Consider the following 20,665-nt stretch of genomic DNA (forward strand, 5'->3'; position numbering starts at 1 on the left):
TAAAAAGACAGAATGATGCACTTTAAAATCTTTTGTAAAACACAAATTCATGGCTAACTGTAGCACAAAAAGAAAATTTTACAATTTGGACCTTAAACCTTTTTTTCATTTCCGTTTTTGTTTTATGCCCAGTGTACTTTCAGCAAACAAATACACATATTTTGTTGCACACTGCTGAATCATAACAGTGTTTACTCGGGTATTCAAATAAGCTGCATGTGTTGCATACTACTCCATAAATGTCTCAAATGAATTTGTCTTACATAAACTTATGTCATTTTTAATTAAATGGCAAGAACATCCTGCAGTGAATGTGTGAAACTTTATTAAAACCTAATACTTTATTGAACTCTTTAAGATGGATGGAAAAGTTCATTTTTACAGTAATAAAAGCACATTGTTATAAAGCACTTCTATAGAAATGATAGAGACATGACTTGTTGAAAACATTTAGCTGGACTAAAGCTTAAAGGTTTAGAACAAATGAGGCAAACAAACACATTTATAAATACTTTGTAATTTAGAAACACTTCTTGCACAGACAGTAAAATGTCAGTCTAATCACTGCATTATTTCATATTAATGTGACCCTCAAACACATAAGGCAAGTCAACAGAGCTCCATGAGAAATAAACCATCCATGAAATTAAGCTAAAATCCCTCTGGTGAATCTGGTGTGCATGAAAATATTTAAATGTTTATATAAATAGTGCATATTTAATATTTCAAGTGTACTGCATTGGTTCCATTTGTTTCAGAAACCTGGTTGTGCATGGATGTCAGACTGACAGAGAGACTGGGCCAGCACAATCGGTCTTGCTACACAGAGCCTCGCCAGACTGCTGGTTTACGGTCTGGTATCCAGCGGCTGGGGGAGCATATCTGTACACCCTCAAGCCTTGGTTAGCTGAGCTATGTGGCATCAGTACTGGAGAGCAGGATTGGTCCGCTTCCTGTTCTACGCAATAGCAGACTAGCCTTTATTGTTGTTGGCTGTCATTCGAAATCGTCCTCATATTCATATTCATCCAGGTCCAGGTTACAGTGAGGGTTGGGGAGCTCAAAGAGATGTCTCTTCTCGTTGTGCAGGTCAAAAGCGCATGTTACGTGATCAACTGGGTCTAGAACATGGTCATAGCTGACAACAAAGAAAGAAATTGCACAGTGAATTAAAAATGACAGAATGTACAGAGACCAGCCCATTCAATTTGAATATTTTGCAATAGTCTTGTTGTATTTTACGCAAATAATAAATTACTCGTGCCATCACTCTATTCATTTATATCATTCACAAATACTTTTGAAGAGCAGTTCATACCTTTATAAAATCATTTATAAGATACACAGTCTTGTACTTTGATTGGAAAATAAACATTTTATGAAAATTGGAGAGAGGATATTCATATGGAGAAACTACATATGGGGAAAAAACACTTCCAAAACCAACTGGAGGGCAAAAGAGTTAAGGAACTGATGTGTGAATGCACGCCACTGAAAATACACCTGACAATACTGGAGTTTGCCGAAACTGTGAAACAGGTTAATCTGTTATCTGATGAGCAAATGTGGAGGTGTTTTACAGTGACCAGGAGAAGCCATGAGGAACAGAAGGAACCTCAACCCTGCACCTACAGTGTCTTACCTGTTTCAAGTCTACTCATCCTGTCATTAGAAGTCTGTGCTGATCCTAAAAGCGTCACATAATACCTCATCAGCCCTCTGATTACTGATTCAGTGCAGTGACAATGCAGCAATGACAAAGTAGACTGATGTTACTATAAGTGCTGCATGAGGTGAAGTGCTAGCTGAGTCTAGACAGTTTAGAGAGATTGCTCGCAGCTGAAGTTTAGTGAAGTTAGCTCATCTATGATGCTGTACAGTGATAATATTGTGATCTGTGGGCAGTTCAACTGAGGCACGCATTCTTACCCATCGTTGTAATGCTCGTTCACAGCTTCCTCAGCTACCAAGTTATCATACTCCTCTGCAGCATATCTCTCCCAGTCAGAAATCTCCTGTCCCATTGTTTCAGCATCCTATAAAATTGCATAAGCAAGCAACCAGTTCGATTACAACATCAAAATAACCAAAACAGCCATAAAATGATAAAAATCTGTTATTCTTTACCCGTGCAGCCAGTAAGGGATCCCTCTGTTCATGGTCTAGGTACTTCTCAATGTTGAAGAACGTGTCAAAGAAAATATGGGAAAGTTTACATCTCTTCAAGTCCCTGAGAGTGATCATTTCTGACAAAAAGTAAACACATTACACGTTATTTTACTGTTTTGCACACTTTTGATAGGATAGGATAGTGTGCGATTACTCATCTGCCATCATTCTGAAGTAGTCAAACTCTAAAATACCAGGGAAGTTCAATCCAACACATTAAGCAATAATACCTGGGATTTCTGGCTTAACCATATCAAACATTTGGCACAGGCAGTCCTCGAAAGGCAGAGGTTCAATGGCCATGGCCTCAAGTTTCTGACACTGCTCCTTGTAGAAGTACTGTAGCTCATACATGGACAGAACTCCATCTCCATCCAGGTCCATACAGCGAAACCAGTACTCTATGCTACACAATCAACAAGAAATCATTACTATACACTGATTTCTAGGGCTGCAACAAGAATTAAAGAAATGGATTATGTAAATAATACTGTAAAAATTAATGAAAATGTTATTCATTCAAAGTTACATTGATTTAATTGGTTTTATAGCCTTTAATATTTCCATTGAAGAACATGGGGGAAATAATCATGTTAATGTTCCATTTTATCGGGAGACTAAGATCAAAGAATAAATAATAGTTGATAATTGCAGTCATTTTTTCAAAAATTCACTCATCTAAAAGCTATAAATGTAGATAAAAGAAGGTATTTTCAGTTACCTGGTCTCAGTTTTTTTGTCCTCTTCAGATATGAGGAACCATACAAAGTCAGCGTAGCTCAGTCTGCACTCTTTGTGAACCTTTCTGTCCCTGAGCATCAGAGTATAATTAACCACTGCGCTCATAACATCTATAACAAATTATACATGACACGCAAGCTTTCAAAAATTGGAGAGAAGAAAAATGGCTGAAAAATGAGAGATGGTACCTGGTTACAGCTCCTGAGAATATTCTCTCAATCATTCGGTGGGACACGGCTGTCAAAGAGAGCAGAAAAATCACATCACAGTCTTATCCTTTATTAAAAAAATAAAATTAAAAAAAAAAAGATTAAAATTGGTAATAATTCGGAGTCAAAGGTTGTAAATATTGTAATTTGCAAGCGCAAGACAGTGATTTAATATCCTTATTTTATCATTTTAAAAGCCAGATTATTGACCCTGCCTGAAAGGAGATAAAATGATTAGTGCGCCAGACATGCCGTCATACTAGAGGAAATTGATGTTCAAATTTCCCCACACTTCATTCAATATACAAAACTCATTCTGCAGCAAACAGAAACATGTGCAGTCAAGTGCTGCTGGAGGGGATATGTAATGTCAGCCAATCGTTAAACAGCATGTCAGAGGAGTGTGATGGTCTTAAGGGCGCAGTGGGTGCACAGGTACCTTGATCATTATGTCGCATCAGGTCTCTCTGGTCTATGTACAAGTCGTGATCTGTGTCCAGCTCCCAGAACTTACAGTAGATGACATAGAAATGTTCATATGAGAAGAACTCTGTCAACTGGTTAATTTCTTCCTCTTCCTCCAGTAGTGCCACATTCTGTTGGCAAACATTTTTACCATTACACCACAGAAAAGCTTAGTCACCTAAATTGTAGATGGGACAGCCTGATTGAGAAAAATCAGCATGATGAATTCCAAAACAACTTAATATTCGAGAAAATCATATTAAGTCTGTCCACTGCAGTCCGAGATATAGACTCATAACATATTTACCTGTAGAAAACTACTTCTCTTGAGTTCTGAGCATGTTATTTTTCCAGTCCATGAGCGGTTTACATTATAAAATATCCTCTGGACCACCTGTTGGCAGAAAAAGCACCTTGTTGAATATCAGGTTCAATGAAGCAATTCAACAAGACAATGTTGATCTGTAAATTGTCGTGAAAACATTTTATATATATATATATATATATATATGCACACAAACACACACACAGTCAGTTCAGGTTATTTGAGGCTTTAGTTAATGGTGCAAATCCATGCTTAATATACAAAAAGCATTTCAATTACTAGAAAAAAAATACACACAATTTCTTACAGTGGTAATGTAGCGTGAGTGAAAGTCTGAAGCCTCCTTTAGAAATGCCAGACCTGTATGTGAATTCACCACATCCTTAAGAAAAAAAAGGTATAAAAATGATTCACATACCAATATAACATCAAAGTCAGCACATAATAACTGCCTTTTTTTTTCTTTTCCTGTAAGTCGTGTCAATGTTAAATCCATTTGTTCAAAGACGCTCTGGATTAGATTACAGAGAAAAGGCGAATAATTATAGTTTGTCCCCTTGCAGAGGCTAAAACGATGGTATAAGATGCGTGGAGATTATACAGGTATTAAACCTCTAAGAACAAATGGGTGATTTTAAGGCCAAGTCCAGTTTTTAGCTTTTTTACAGTTTCAGCCAGTCTCTGCACACATATGGCCTGCTGACTTTTCCATCTCGTGCATTCTTTAGCAGAGAAACAAAGATTTTACTCATGCATGTTTCATAGTCAAAGGCTGGTATATATGTGTAAAAGGTGATATATTATGGCAACTTATTTTGGGGGAGGTGCATGACTCTTTGACCCTTCCCCATGTGAAATTAAACAATAGAAAAACACATAAATCACTGCTGTAAAGGAGCAGACGGGAACAGGCCAATCTACTCCACAACAATACTTTTTTCATTCATCAAAACGGTCAAAGCAATTGCTAAAGCTACACAATACAATTTAAAGTGCGGACGCCAGAATACATCTTCTCCACTGTGCATGGCCAATCCTGCCAGCGAATATAAATGACATGTCCATCACTCAACTCAAAGAATGCACTTCTGCACACAATTATTTTAGAACATTTAGCGTCACATTTGAAATTTTTCAAGGACCTAAAAAAAAGGAATGGTAGCAAATAATATAATGCTAAAATCATCTATGCTCAGTGCATTTTGACCTGTGTGTGTCTGTGTTCTCAGTGGTAGGTCTCTATTCCAGAACTCTGTACCTGCAGGAATGGAATAAAGTCCTCTTGTTCCAAATAACTGCAGCCTGGCTTGGCCAGAAGGTGAAGAAATTTGGATGCTTCATCATGACAGGACTGAAGCACTCTGTGGAGAGGAAACGGATGGTTTCAGGTTCCCTCTCACCCTTTCAAAGAGCAATATAGTCTCCAAAATCCTTCACTTCGAATCTGTGATTTTGGATTAATGGAATCTACACATGAAGCTCCAGAATTCACGCTCAGCCAAATCTGACACACAATAATGGAGGAATAATGATTGTAAAACAAGAGTTTTCAAACTTTACAGATTCAGGGACCCTCACCCAGATGCTCAGCCAAACCAGGAACTCACACTTTCTCCAGAACACTAATAACCTCATAAAAAATATTTACATACATGTATTTCTAGACATGGCACATTAATAATATAGAAGGTAACAAGGTTTTTATTTATTTATAATATTTTATGGAAAATCCACTTCATATCATATCTGTTCATGTACTGTATCTGTAGAATCACTGCCACTCAGTTAGAAACTATAGTATGCATGAGTATACAAGACATGACAAAGAACCATGAGAAAAAAAATGACAAAGCAATGTAGGGCCACATAAAAAAACGGTTTTGTCATAAAATAATTAATCAAATACCAATATACACCAAAATCATACAAAGAGCTCACTGCACTTTAGCTCTTGATAGGAGGACATTCATATACTAAAAAACAACACGTGCAGCCATTGAACCCGGCTGATATTAATGTGAAAGGGCACTGTGAACTATTGTCTTACTTTCGCCACATTGCAACGAACTTGTAAACTGACACATATCCCCTCCTGTCTCCTCCGGCAGCATGGAACAATGGAGCTTTCCAATAGAGTGGGCACTCGCAAGCCTGCAAGGAGACAAAAGAGTCACATTGAAATTACTGCAACCTCAGGGTCTCAAAATACATCAAGATGTAATGAATTTCAAAATGAATGTTTTATTTCTATCTTAACAAATAAGCACCAAACAGACAATAAAGTCTTGAGATCTGAATGTTACAGCAGAGTTACGAAATAAAATGCAGCACTACAATCATTCTCTCATAAATGGGCAATTTAGCTCAATCAGAGGTTAAGTGCTTGGCCATTATGACTACATCTTTAACAAGTGCTGTAGAAACTATAAATGGGGCCAAATTAGCAATGATTATGTTTATAAATCTTTCTGTTTAAGTTCCTGAAACCCGACATTTACCTAAACGGGTTCTCTTTAGGACAAGTGATTCAACATATAAACAGCGATGATATTTTTTCACTGGTTAAAGGAAAAGTAAAAATTTCAAACATGTAAACAGTTCTAAGTTAGTTACACAAAATGAGCGATCTGCAGAGGGGATAAAGGTGGCATGTAACAAACCACACTTACCTTGGCAACTAGCCCCATGTCTTTAATAGTGACTTTTTCATCAGGAAATTGAGAAAATATTTTTTCTATCGTGGAAATAAGATTGTCTATGTTGATGTTGGCTTGGGGCTGTCCTTGAGGGAAGTAGAACTTTGGAATGCTTTCACTTAAAGCTGGTGTAACAGGCTCCTCTTTCTTAGCCTGCGCCTGCTGAAAAAGACAGAAATAATAACCATTAGTCACAAGACTCATCATGGGAGAGATGTACGGTTGCTCAGAAAATTGCCCCTCAATTAGCATTTCACACTAATGGCTTAATTAAGTCACCTCAGAATGTGTAAAACACACAATTTAAGATGATTCTGACGGACTTACACCCACGTGGATGACTTTTAAGTAGAAGATTTGAAATTTTGGGGGGGATTTTTGTTCCATGTGATTGTTGTATCTGTGACATGAAGGATTCGAAATGTTAACGTGGATAATGGTTTGAAACATGAGAAGTCACTCATTTATGACATCAAATGAACAAGTTTAAAAAACTAAATGAGGGTAAGCCCTTTTTGTTTAGTATCTTAAATTTGTTCAGTTTTCCTTAGGGTTTGTAACTAACTTTTGGCTGGAAGAAAAAATTAGAGGCAAATTTTGATGTTGGCTTGACAAAGTCTTGTCTTTAATGTTTATTAAGTTTAAAAAGCTTTGAAATTTATAGAACAGGCTTTATGACCCAGAGTTTGGTAAATGAAGAGATACATAAAAAAATAAATAAAAACAATTTCAAGAGGGGATTTTGAGCAAACTTTACCTAAATGTGCACAACAACTGTATGATGGCTTTATCAAATGACAGAACGTCCTGCATGCCCAATGTTTTGTGGAGACTTGTGGTTAAATTCCTCTTATTAGTGATTTTCCAAAGGCTCAGCTTCCCACAGTAACTTAAAACCTTAACTATTTGAGTGTAAGGCTGCAGCTGTGAAGATCTTGAACCCCTAGAACTTCCATACAGAGGGGAAAGCACCCATTTGGCTATTCTATTTTAGACAAATACATGGACACGTAGGCTACAGCCAACATGACCTTCTGTGCTGTTGTTTTATCCAGACAGATGAAAATATTTTTTACAGCAAGGCAATGACTTAGGTGACAATATTTGGTTATTGTGATAGGAGGCGGACAGGGGTGCGCGATTCCATAATTGTTTATTTTAAAAAGTTAAAAATGTCTCCATGATCTGCCTTTTAAGAAATATTGCAGTTTCATGCTGCAGCACAAGTTCTATCAAGTTACAGAGAGTTCTGGTGCCTCTGTCTCAATATAAAACACAACATACATTCACATCAAATGTTAACTCACGGGACACTGGACATATTTGTTATCACAAAAGTACATTATTAGCATGTGCTTTAAAGTCTTGCCGGTTAAACATTTCATTTGCTTGTTGTTCTGATGTGTGCTTTTCTGAGTGCATACACCTCAATCATATGCAAACTAAAAAGGCCCTGTCCCAGGGCTTGACATTAAGCTTTGATGTGTTTTCCCTTTGAAAGTGAAAAAAAGTGAAAAAATGACATGACATTCAGCCAAGTATGGTGACCCATACTCAGAATTCGTGCTCTGCATTTAATCCATCCAAAGTGCGCACACACACACAGCAGTGAACACACACACTGTGAACACACACCTGGAGCAGGGGGCAGCCATTTATGCTGCGGCATCCAGGGAGCAGTTGGGGGTTTGGTGCCTTGCAAGTCATGATATTGCCGTCCCAAAATTCGAACCCACAACAACCCTAGGGTTAGAAGTCAAACTCTCTAACCACTAGGCCACGTTTTCCTATAAACTTGTAACATAACCTAAACTCATTCACTTGTCCGAGTTACTTGTATGGGCGGATTTTTATTTTTTTTTGGCACAAATGCAGGTTCAAGCAAATAAAAATAAAAAAAATAAAAAAGTCTTTTAACTGCAAAAAGTAAAACAATGCCATTTTATTGTGAAATATTTTAACTAATCTAGGGCTGTTACTAATGATTATTTTGGTAATCAAGTAATCTACTGATTATTTTGACAACCGAGTAATCTGATACTTTTTAGTAACAGAAACAGACCAAAGTGAAAACCAGGTTTTAGTATGACTATTTATACATAAACTAACAATGAGGCAATAGTAGTTGACTCAAATAAAAGATAAAACCCAAGAAATTACATGATTGTATTGAAGAACACGGTTAAAATACATGTAATATGCCTATACATAATATGAACATAACCAACTTAAGTACATTTTTAAGTCCATTAAATTGTAATATTTGGGAACATGCAGAAAGTTTTATTTTGAAATCGCAATGTACAATACATGGCATATTAAGACATAGGTTGATGTATTCTCCTGTGTTGGCAAAGGTTTATAAATGACTTGCGTTACAAATCTAGTGAGATAATGCACACGGTTTTCCAGAAGAACATTAATAAAAATTCACAGCATATACAGAGGAAGATTTTAGCTCCTTTCACACATACAGTCTTCATTAGTAAATTACCGGTAAGTTACCATTAATAGATAATGTGTTAAAGGACCTTTTCAAAAATCCTAGCAAATTTGTTCTGGCAGTCATATTGTTCTTATGGGGGTTGCATGATTACTCGGAACTATTTACAAAGCTCCGCTGCTTTATGATTAGCTTCTCTATGTAAATATACACTTGATCGGTAGCTTTGACCACTGGGCCTCGCAGCTTTTTCAACATGTCATTTTAATTGGATACTATTATGTGTGTCTCGTGTTTATAAGAGCAACACATTATGATTGGCTAGTAATGTTAGTTTGGTTGAGAGTAAAAGCTGTGCATCTCCCATACCACTGGTAGGCGAACTCCTGGACTCGAAAGTGATAATCAACAAGTTATTTTTTTTTTGTCTGAGAACTTTTCAAGTTCACATTTTGCCTTTCAAATGTAATTTATTCTGAAGCAATAGTCTCATCAGTGCTTTATCAGGTATTACTTTAATCAACATGTGATATTTGCCTTAAACTGCTTGCAGTTACACAGTTGCTGTTTAACTTTATATATTTTCCTAGCCTGATTAAATGTACGTCACCATTTATGTTGATTTTCTTAAATTTGATCAATATATTTAGTTAGAATAATAAGACACTATATGGTTGTTACTACTGAAATTAAATCAGTATCAACAATCTCCATCTTTCTACAGCAGGGGAAGCACAGTCGCTGCATCGAAGGTGCCATTTAGATGTATTTACTCAGACGGTTTAATGAAGATAAGAGGTCCTATAAATTAATTTACTCAAAATTGCAAATGCATAAATAATTATAAATCTATAAATCTAATGTTATTAGATTAATGTTTTCCTTTTTTTGTCATACAAATATGAAATGTTGGAAAAATGTAATGATACTTTAAATATGAAATTAAACCACCAGTAGGTGGTGGCAAGTCACTGTCTTAACGAGTGAATCGTTGATTTAACCGATTTGTTCAAACAGCTGACTCATTAAAAAAAATGCTGAATCATTCAATAAGGAAAGACTGTTTTGTATTACATTAGCATTACATCACAAACGTGTGGACTGCAAGACTGAAAGGGTTTAAGGTGCGATTTGGGACAGGGCCACAGCCCATCAAACCTCAATTGATTACTCAATCAAGTTATCATTCATGTCTGATTGTGCTAATACTGTCAAAAACACAATACTAAACATTCTGCCACTTATCATTAAAGGGATAGTTTATATTTATATTATATATATATATATATATATATATATATATATATATATATATATATATATATATTAATGGTGGGCAGTTATCGGTGTTAACGTGGTGCGTTAATGCGAGACTCTTATCGGCGATAAAAAAAATATCTATTAATCTATTCTCAAAGTTGGGTTGAGAGCTGGGTCTATACTAACCAAGCTATGATGACTTTCACCTTGATATTTTATATAACCGACTGGCTGAGGCCAGCCTAAAAAAATGCTCAGGACAGTTGAAGGGCCACTGCTGCGCATCGTCACGAAAGCTCATCTTTTTCACATGTTTTTACGCCTTACCGCTTGTCGATTTAAACATTAAAGCATCTGCTGTGTTTGGTGCGCACGAGAGAGAGAGAGAGAGAGCCGCGTATCACGGACAGCGACACTGAACCGAGCTCTCTTCTTCAAAGAGAAAGGCGTCTCAAAACACTTGAACATCAAATTTGCTTATTTTTGCTCGTGCCGACAAATAAATATAAAATGTGTCAAAATATCCACCTTGGATTATGCTCGAAAAAACTGTCAGTTATTTAAGTGAAAGTAAACCGTTGAGGGAAAAAAAATGGAATGTGTATTATATTGGATGCGTTCATCTTCTCTTAAAGGGACCGCGCCTAATTTAGGTACTGGCTGCTGTATTGTTAATCCAAGAAAATGAAAATTTCATTTTTGATATATATAGCAAAACTGTAATAATGTGAGATATGTTGAAGGTGTCTGAATAATTGTAGGTTTGATTGTATATTTCATTTTTACATTGATTTTATATTATATATATATATATATATATATATATATATATATATATATATATATATATATATATATATATATATAGTGTAAGCTTTTAAGAAGTCAGAGAAGAAAATTATTAAATTTGCTTTTTGATTTGATTTACAGAACTTTTTGTGCAGTTTGGACTTGAATAAAGAGAGAACTTCTACTTAACCTTTTCACAGGCATTTTGTTTTCATAGTTAGCCAGATATCGTGATGTATATTTATAGGATTTCTTTGCAATATATCAGTTATAGCAGAATCACTGTATTTGTAATATTAACATCGTGAGCCATGTATCGTGATTCGTATCGTACCGAGAGGTAGCCTGCGATTCCCACCCCACTACAGAAATCAACAGTAAACACAAACTACTTTAGGAGCATCTTGCTGTTCCCAACATATTTTACCCAATTATTTTCTACAACTTTGATTAAAAAAAAAAAAAAAAAAAACTACTTCAGTAAATATTTCTAAACCATGAATAAAACCTCCTTCAATTTAATATTGCTCTAGTCTCTTGTAGGGATGTAAACGATTCATCGATTATCGGTTAATTGTCAATAAGAGATGCAATTGATTAAGGCTGTCAATGGTCAGTTAACCGATTTAATGTTGGGCTGTGTGCGGCTCATGCGTAGAATACGTGCGAGGGTTGTGACTGACGGTGACGTATATAAATGCATCATCATTCATTCACAATGTACTAATTAAGCTTTTAATGCTATTTAAACTTTAAAAGAACATTAAAATAGAAACAACACAAAACTTATTCAAGATGAAAAACAATAGAAATGTAGTAACTAAGTCATTTCATCAGATAACTGCACTTTGCAGGGCTGCTGGACATAGGACAAATAGACTATTCATTCCTACAACTTAATTCGTTCCTACGATTTATTAATTTGTGGCAATTGTCCATGTTTTATTCATTTTGTTCCCTAAATAACCCATGATTAACTGAAATAAGGGAACAAATTAATAAATAGAATGAATTCTTAATTCATGAAATCTTTCATTCCCAAGATATGTTATTAAAAGTGAAAGATAATAAAATAAACCTGCGAAATGAGAGGGTTAGACTGTGAACATTTAAGAAAAAAAAACCGGCAAACCAGATCTCACATCTAATGGAGACTAACATCACATCACATCACATCCACAGTGAGACTGACAGCAAAAGCATTAAAGCTCCAATATGTAGGAATTTTGTAATAAAATTTCCGAAAATAACTTGCACAGTGTGATATATTTCCTCCAGTTGTGTACTTACAATATCTCAAAAGTCTCCAAAGATTTTTTATTTCAGAGAAATTATGATTTTAAATAAATGGCCGTCCTGGAAAAGAAATGTTGCCTCTCAGTGACGCAATGTCCGCTCTATACTTTTTTTCCGGTGTAGACCATGTGATGTTCCACCACACCAGAATATCACATTGTCAAATGCGGAAGTGGTGGTTATGTTATAGCCGCGCGTATGGTTGTCGTTGTTATGGATCACGATTACTCTTTGGCGAGTATTGAAGTGCCAGTAAAACGTAAGCGTCCATATTCGGATACACGCAGACTGTGTGACAAACGGAAGATTAAAACCAGGATAAATATCGGCCAGGCGTTTACGAGATGGAGAGAGCTGCGCAAAAATTTTGGACTTGACAGAGACTCTGCTCTCACGAGTGTATTGATAGACAGGTAAGCAAATAAATTATTTATTTTTTTGTACAAGTACAAGTAACGTAATAGTTACAGTAAAGATGATTTTAATAGATATTACACCACATGCCTGTACATTCTGTCACTGTAGCATTATTTTATCAATAACGTTACCTGTGAGAATATAACATAACGTGGCAAATGGACTGTTATATTGCTCTTTGTACTAAGGTAATGATTTTTATCACGTGTGGTGACCGAGACTATGGCAGTACAATTAAATACAATCGGATGTGTGTTGTTAAAAATATATTTAGTCATTACTTGCAAATGTTCGTACAAATTTACTTTTAGAATGATTGGTTTGAGCACGTTAAACAACACGGCATTAACCATAAACACGTAACACTGCACAACATTAACCCAACAAATCATTTAACAAATAGCTGTAAGTTGTAACGGGATAATATAGTATAACATTTCACGTTCCTTGCAGTTCATTAATTATGATGACAAAATAATACGATCAGATATACAGGTAATACAAAAACGAATAAATTACCTCATCCGTGATCATGATTCGTTTATCCAATTTAGATACATTGCTATGGTGAAAACGCATTAAAAACTACATCTCCCATCGTCACCTGCTTCATAGCGTCATCAAGCTTTGCCTTTGTTATTGTTGGAAATGCGCCCTCTTGTGGTCAATTACAAAAATCGCATACTGGAGCTTTAAGCAAGCAAGAACAGTCTGATGGCTTCACACAAAACATAAGACAACCTGCCTGTCCTAGCTGAAAGGCTTTGAGCCTCTTCTTAAAGCGAGAGGGTAACACAAAGTCGCAGCCGCGTGCCAACAGTGCCAGCTCCTTCCTCAGGTCAGGGTCCTGGTGTAAAGAGATCTCCTTCATTCTCATGCTGTTGTCTGCTAATGGAGCCAGTGTAGCAGACAGTATGCACTCTGGGGTCAGGATAATCTTGCTCAATGACTGTCCCGCTACAGGACACTCCTCTGACTGTCTTTATCAGAGCACCAGCTCTCTTAATGGTGAACTGCAGCTGCTCCCCTTAGCCATGCAGTAGCCTGAATCACGGCCCTGCCTGTTGCTCCATACATCCAATAGTGACTTGCAGAGGTCATATAATCCTGTCCTGAAATGTCACTAGGGAGATAGGACAAGGGTGTTTGTGTGAGAGCGGCGGAGTTAGAGGGGGTGTGGATCTGCCCTTTTCATTGTGCATTACGATGCTCTCATAGAGGTTATGTAAAGACACAAACCTGCACACTTGGAACTCTGTGATTCTGTATCCAGGAGATACAGCAGCTACTAAGATTACAACACAACACAGCAGCTAGCTACAACACAGATTAACTGCAAAAGGATGCAACATTATGACAGATTAAATCTACAAAAACAAGATTAATCAGCTCCTAAAAAAAAAGGAAAAAAAAGTTTTCCCCAAAATTTTAATTCAGTCATCATTTACTTACCCTCAAGTTGTTTCAAAGTTGTGTGACTTTCTATTTTGTGTGGAATATAAAAGATCATATTTTGAAAAATTCAGAACAAGACATTTTTTCCCCATACAATAGAAGCCAATGGGGTAACAATACTGTTTGGTTCTTAATGTTTTTCAAAACATCTTTTGTGTGCTGCAGAAGAAAATCAGACAGTTTTGGAATGATATGAGGGTGATTACATGATGGTGGTTTTCATTTTTAGGTGAACCATTTCTTTAACTGTCAAGCCTTAAATCAAACACATGATCCAATTACCCTATTCTTAATACACTGCAAAGGCAGTATTAACCAACATCAGGTAGCATGTATGCTACTGAAATAGTTGCTTCTGATTAATTAATCTGTAAACCATCTATATGCCCACGGTCAGTTTAAATTCTGTATAGCAAAACTGCAGAACACAAAGCCTGAATTGGCCCTCCTTGAGAGGTGGAAAAAAAAACCTACACAAGAATTACTGCTTATGTTTTGTTTAGTTTGCTTTCCAAGGCTACAGCTTCCAGCCATTCCATGGCTTATTATAGATGACAAGTCTTAGTTAGTAGCACAGCATAATAGTATAACTATTGAATTCAAAGAATGATGGCTGAAGCTGTTGAGGACTATTAAAAGACACAACACGCTCCATCTGAAAGCATGTGATGGAGATTTACTACTAATCACAGAACCGGCTTTACTGACTAGATCCGCATGGCAATCACATGCAATTTATTGTGCAGCCCTACTGTTTGGGCAATCCCAAGAAACAAATGTAATCTTCAGTCCTTTAACAAACATCCACTCCCAGGTGGACTCCAATTACATCAATTCTCTCCAACTGTGTTGATCCAAAGAAACTTAGCCTTGGAGGCTGGGCGTTGTGCATCAGAAAATCTCTTTCTTATGCCCATTATTGTTTTTAAAACTAATCAGATTAATAAAAGCAGACTTTAGTGACAACTGATCTGCCATAATTGTGAGCGAATATGCACCGAAGGCTTGGAGCCAGAGCATCGAACAAAGTGGTGCAAAAATAAGACCTGCCTGGCTTAAATAAGTATTTTTAGATGTCAGGTCATTGAGTCCACATTCTTCCGCCCATTCCAGTAGAAAGAGTTCCCGTTGTCATCCAATGGCAGGATACTGCACACATTTGATAAGCCCAATTTTCTCAACAACTGCTTTTGAAGTCCTTGGACATCAGTCCATTAAAAGAATTACAGAAAAACAACGAAAAGGGCCAAAATAAACTTGTCAATATTTTTTTTTGTCATTTGAGTCTATTGGAAAGCTTTCTCATAACAACTTTCCCCTCCATTTGGCTCAGTGTTTGTGCTATACGCAAACAACTCTCCACTGTCAGAGTAAGCTGGTACTAACAGAACGAGAAAAAAATCTGTCTGAACAAGAGGTGGCAGCTGTCTGTGCAGACAGTGCCAATTTCCAAACCAAGCTCTGTGTCCAGTCAGTAAAGCCAAGTGGTTGAAGAGAGGATGACCACCAAGGCAAAAGTGAGGAGCACTAACAAACATGCTACAATTCATGTGCTGGGGCGGAAGAAAAATATAAACACTATTGTGATAACCGTTCTGATAGGAGACTGTTATAGACTGCAATCAAGTCAAACCAAACTTCCAAATAAAAGTCAAAATCCCTTTGTAGCTGCATACCATTTGAACATAAGGACAGGAAGCAGAACTGAAACGAGACTATATCAAGGCAGAAATGCGTATCAAAGAACACAAAATGCTCTTGTTTCCTAATATATAACTTGATTAGAAGAACTAACACTTCTGATAAAATTGATCATTTTAATTACCAATGCTTTAAAAGGGAAGACATTAAACAGTAGGGATGGTACAAGCAGAAAACATTGTGCTCAAAAAAAAAAAAAGGAGCACAACTGAAAAAACTGCAACCACAATGCTATAACTAACTACTGTTACTTAACTGCCTCTTTAGTATAAATAGTTTTTCTATATTAATTTTAGAATATTCAAATATAGAAAGAGAGGTAAAATTTAATTCACAAAGAAATATCAAACACTAAGTAGACAAGTTCTCCACCTCAGACATTAATGTAAATAAAATAAACAGATCCATTATTTCTTTGATTAGATTAGTATTTTCTAGGCAACATGCCTTAATGACCTCTCACCTTTGCAACTGGGAGTCAAGCATGATGGACACAAATTTATTCTGATCATTAACAGCATCTGACCGAGTTTACACATACTGTATTAGACCATGGAAATATGTAAACTGCCTATGAAGTGTAAGCCAAATTTCCAGTAGTTAATTCCTGCACAGTGGAACCAAGTCTATGTTTCCAGTGTCAAAGTTGGAACAGTTGTTCCGATGAGCATCAGCATGACGTTAAAGGTACAATTTGTAAGATATTTGCAGTAAAATATCCAAAAACCACTAGGCTAGTATATTTTGTCCAGCTGATTACTAACAATCTCTCTAATTTTTTCAACTACTTGTAAATCATGAGAAAATTCCTATTCTAAACAGTGACACGGGGCAGTGCAGTCGCCTGTCAATGACGTTAATTACCCTTTGTTACTGCCTTTACTGACGTAGAAACCACATGACAACAGTGTCGCGGACAAATGCGGAAGTAGTGTCTAGCGTCCAGCAAAACACTAGCTTGCTTCAAGTAGTTCCTTATTTACTTCTTCTTGCACGTTTTATGGTGGATTGTGTTACTTATTTATGGAACATAATTACTGTTTACCGTCTGCCGCTGGTTCTGTCAACAAGGACAGCTCCCGTAAACGTAAGCATACGGGCCAGCCAAACGACCCAAGAACAGTTTGGAACAAGAGGAGAGAAAGAGCGAGAATCAATATCGGTGTTGCATTTTCTAGATTGAGAGAGCCTCGCGACAAATTCAACTGACTTTGTATGTAATCTACTCGTGCAAATCGTTGAACTTGTGTTTGCTATGTATGCCTAATTATTGTGTTTGAATGCACACGAGTGTTTATATTTGTTGAAAAAGTGGTAATCGTTTTCATATCATCTGACTAAACAGTAATCAGTTAATTTGATCATTTTGGGTAGAAGACAACAAATCCCATCATTCCACGCTCCTTAGCGTCATCAAACCACGCTATTGTTATTGTTTTGGTAGTGCGCCCTCCAGTGGCAGGTCCTACAATCTGTAACTTTAATTGTATTTTTAACTAATACTTTGGAAAACGTATTTGTATTCTGGAATTCCTTTAACCTCTTAAAATAGAACATTTGGGATCAAAATCTCTGTAATACATTGTGACAAGTTCTGGGCACATGCTGATTGTATTATGGTAAAAACATAAAATACCCAACAAGAATCACACCGGTCAGATAATGTTCCTACTCATGATTTACATTCACTACAAACAGATTTATTTTCCTCAAAATGCAACTTTATTCTTCATCCTTAAGGAAATCTTTCCTCAAGGTCTCCACAAATTTGGCATGTGACTGAAATAAGAATTTTCAATGACAAAATGTCAAAGAAAATGAACACTGTGCTGTGTCTACATTACAGGGACTTCTAGCGTTTCACATCAGAAGCTAATTTTATCTCATATTCTTTTTAATTTCCACAGGTGTATTGATGTTACTTCTGAATATAAGCATATAAGATAATATCAGCTTCCTCAATGACTGATTCTGACATCATGGAGACACACTGCTTTAATGAAAGATATCCCTCCACAATCCAATTTAAGGGCTCTGAAACCTCAGTAGCAAAGTCATTCAGCATCGCTGGACAGCACATGATGACAGAGTCATTACTATTCCAGTGATTGACAGCATAGAGATTCGCCAACAGAGCAGGAGCCCAACATTGACTGACCAGATGCGGCCAAAGCCATTCAGCATCCTCTTGTGGCTAAACTGAGGAAAAAGTAGTTTAACCCTCTCTCAGTTGTAAATTGTCTATTAATAAAATGTATAGGATCATCATATGAGAGAGCATTTCTAGAAATTTGCTACAAAACTGTGCTAGAAAATCACTTTCAAATCAGTGGTTTCTATAATAATATGTAGAAATGCTAAAACTAATGGAAAAATACAATAAATCTGCTTATGTTTGTATGTGTGATACGAGGGATTGATGGAACTGAGATTGTCTAATAGGAAAAATACATTTTCACGTGCATTTTCAACTAAAAATAGATGTGTGCAAAATGTATTTAGAAATGTATAAATAAAAAAATCTTTAAAAAATGTAGGCCAATAAATAATTACATGATTGTTAAATACAATTTTAGGGCAGAAGTATTTTAAAATTGTACTTAAATTTGTATTTAAATAATTTATTTTCCTTGTAAATGTCTCCCTTTATTAAGGAAAAAATAAATTATTTGATCAATTTTAATTTCTCTTCCACATTTTATTTTTAAAATCAGGTCCCTGTAAAAAAGCACAGATGCTTTACCTTCTTAGTGCTGACAGAGCGTCGCAAGGCCCTCGCATTCACTCCAGCTCTGTTATTGCTGCCACTCGCAGATGGCAGGGTTGCTGAAGGAGGGCTGCATGGAGCACCAAGGGCTGCAGTCATCCTCTCTGTCACATTAATCTTTGAGGTAATGTTGTTGTTTTCGGTTAATACCAATGTGCTTGTGCCCTTGAAATCAGCGTGGCTTAGATCTATTTCTTCCCCATTCTTGATTTTGTTGAGGTAGTCTTTTAGCATTGACTGAGTCCTTGGCTCACTCAACCAAAAGAGGAAGAGCTGGTCGACTTTCATCTTCAGGACAGGCTGAAGTGTTAGTGGTGATGCCATTTCTGGTTTGCCTCATGCAGCCAAGATCCTCCCAAAAATATAAAAATAACCTAAAAAATGACCCAGAAAAGACAGTCAAAACACACATCAAGCAATTCAAAATTACTGCTCATTATTTCAGTTTATATACACGCATCTTTATGTCTTGTAAATATTTATTTGTAATGTACTAAACAATTACTGTTTGCCCCTGTGTCAATAAATTATGTTTATTAATTCATATGAAAATATAAAACACAGAAAATATGTTAATGAAATATATATATATATATATATATATATATATATATATATATATAGGAAAATTTAGGAATTTGAACCATTTAACAATGGCTAAAGGTTTAGCAGATTATAAAATTATTATATTACTTATTTTTCATTCATACACACCAGCCAAAAACAACATGAGCAAAAACAGCTGCTGCTATTTCTACTCTCACAACTAACGTTAAGCTCTAATTTGTTCTTTACAAAAATCACCATAGTAGTCTAGGTCTCCCCAAAACATCAATTTTTATTTTTAGTAAAGTTACAGAAAAAATGTCAACTTGGTGTTCACTTATTCTGTAATATATAACAGAAATTTAACTCGATGGCAGTAAGGTTTTACGGATTTCGCATTTTACTTTAAGTTGCTATGTTACTGGATTCTAAACTTCCCAGTTCCCACCACGGAGGACGAAACTGGAGAACACATTGAAAATACCTTCTTATTTAAATTCACCTTCAGTTCCACACATAATCCTAACGAAAGTGTTTAGACACAACCACTGCTAAATTACGACAAAAACAAGCTGGTTTGTTTCTGTTGCTAGCTGACCTCACGCAGCACGTACTTCCATAGCTAACGGACAACGGGTAAATAATTACATAAACATCGCCAATAATCCATAACACAAATAAAGAAACAGATTTCTAATCGGCAAACGCCAAAGAATTAAAGGTAACTGATTTGCATTACTCTACCTGCAGTTATTAGAATGAGTTTAGGCTGTCATCGTTCATTTTGACTGGTGTACACTTTGAATCAAACTCTCGTTTCCTCAGGTAACCGGGAAACGTTTTTATCGCGATAGCAGCGTCCATTTGAAGTGGTCCTTTTAAAGGAATCAATCGAGCCGATTCGCAAGAAGAGCGCGTTCGAACGGTTTGTGTTACACTTTGAATGGATTAGAGTTTAAATAATGCGAGTCACTGGATGAAGCGATGGTTTTCAGATCTTGCTCGACTCCAAACTAATCACTGTTTAAAAGGAAAGATTTCTGAAAAAGTTACTGGAGTTACTCGGCAGTCCCATGCAATGTTTTTTTTTCATCATCGGCAAATGACAGATAAAAAAGAAAAAAGAGCTATTTTTTTTTTGTTCAAACACAATGTGTCAGCATGTAGGCTACTTTAATGTTATTGGACATCATTTAGATTTTGCTCAGAAAATAACCACATCTACAAAATGAGTGTTAGTCATCTGATGTGCTACCCCAGCGGTATTTTTATTAGTAAACTAAGATTCTATTTGAATACTTTTACTAACTTTACTTATTTAATTTAACATGTGTAGACATATTCTGTTTAAGAGTGGAATATTATTTAAATAGGCTATGATACGGA

At 36.1% G+C, this 20,665-nt stretch overlaps 1 protein-coding gene across 2 annotated transcripts; it reads right to left on the reverse strand.

Annotated features, from left to right (window-relative positions):
* Window positions 1-253: 253 nt before the first annotated feature.
* Window positions 254-20,149, reverse strand: LOC128019974 (serine/threonine-protein phosphatase 2A regulatory subunit B'' subunit beta). 2 transcript variants are annotated; one of them, XM_052606435.1, is made up of 15 exons: window positions 20,024-20,149; window positions 18,710-19,107; window positions 6,579-6,767; window positions 5,957-6,060; window positions 5,168-5,270; window positions 4,217-4,291; window positions 3,892-3,978; window positions 3,559-3,715; window positions 3,099-3,147; window positions 2,891-2,980; window positions 2,400-2,575; window positions 2,128-2,246; window positions 1,930-2,036; window positions 1,643-1,687; window positions 989-1,138 (listed from the first exon to the last, which is right to left on the reverse strand). In XM_052606435.1, exons 2-14 carry the CDS (start codon window positions 19,055-19,057, stop codon window positions 1,669-1,671), a joined length of 1,623 nt encoding a protein of 540 aa, XP_052462395.1. In that variant the 5' UTR covers window positions 19,058-19,107; window positions 20,024-20,149; the 3' UTR covers window positions 989-1,138; window positions 1,643-1,668. The 2 variants fall into 2 exon arrangements, with proteins under 2 accessions (XP_052462394.1, XP_052462395.1); XM_052606434.1 differs by lacking the exon at window positions 1,643-1,687 and having other exon boundaries at window positions 254-1,138.
* Between the last annotated feature and the right edge of the window lie 516 nt (window positions 20,150-20,665).

Source organism: Carassius gibelio, chromosome A9 (assembly GCF_023724105.1).
Source record: "Carassius gibelio isolate Cgi1373 ecotype wild population from Czech Republic chromosome A9, carGib1.2-hapl.c, whole genome shotgun sequence".
Classification (NCBI taxonomy): domain Eukaryota; kingdom Metazoa; phylum Chordata; class Actinopteri; order Cypriniformes; family Cyprinidae; genus Carassius; species Carassius gibelio.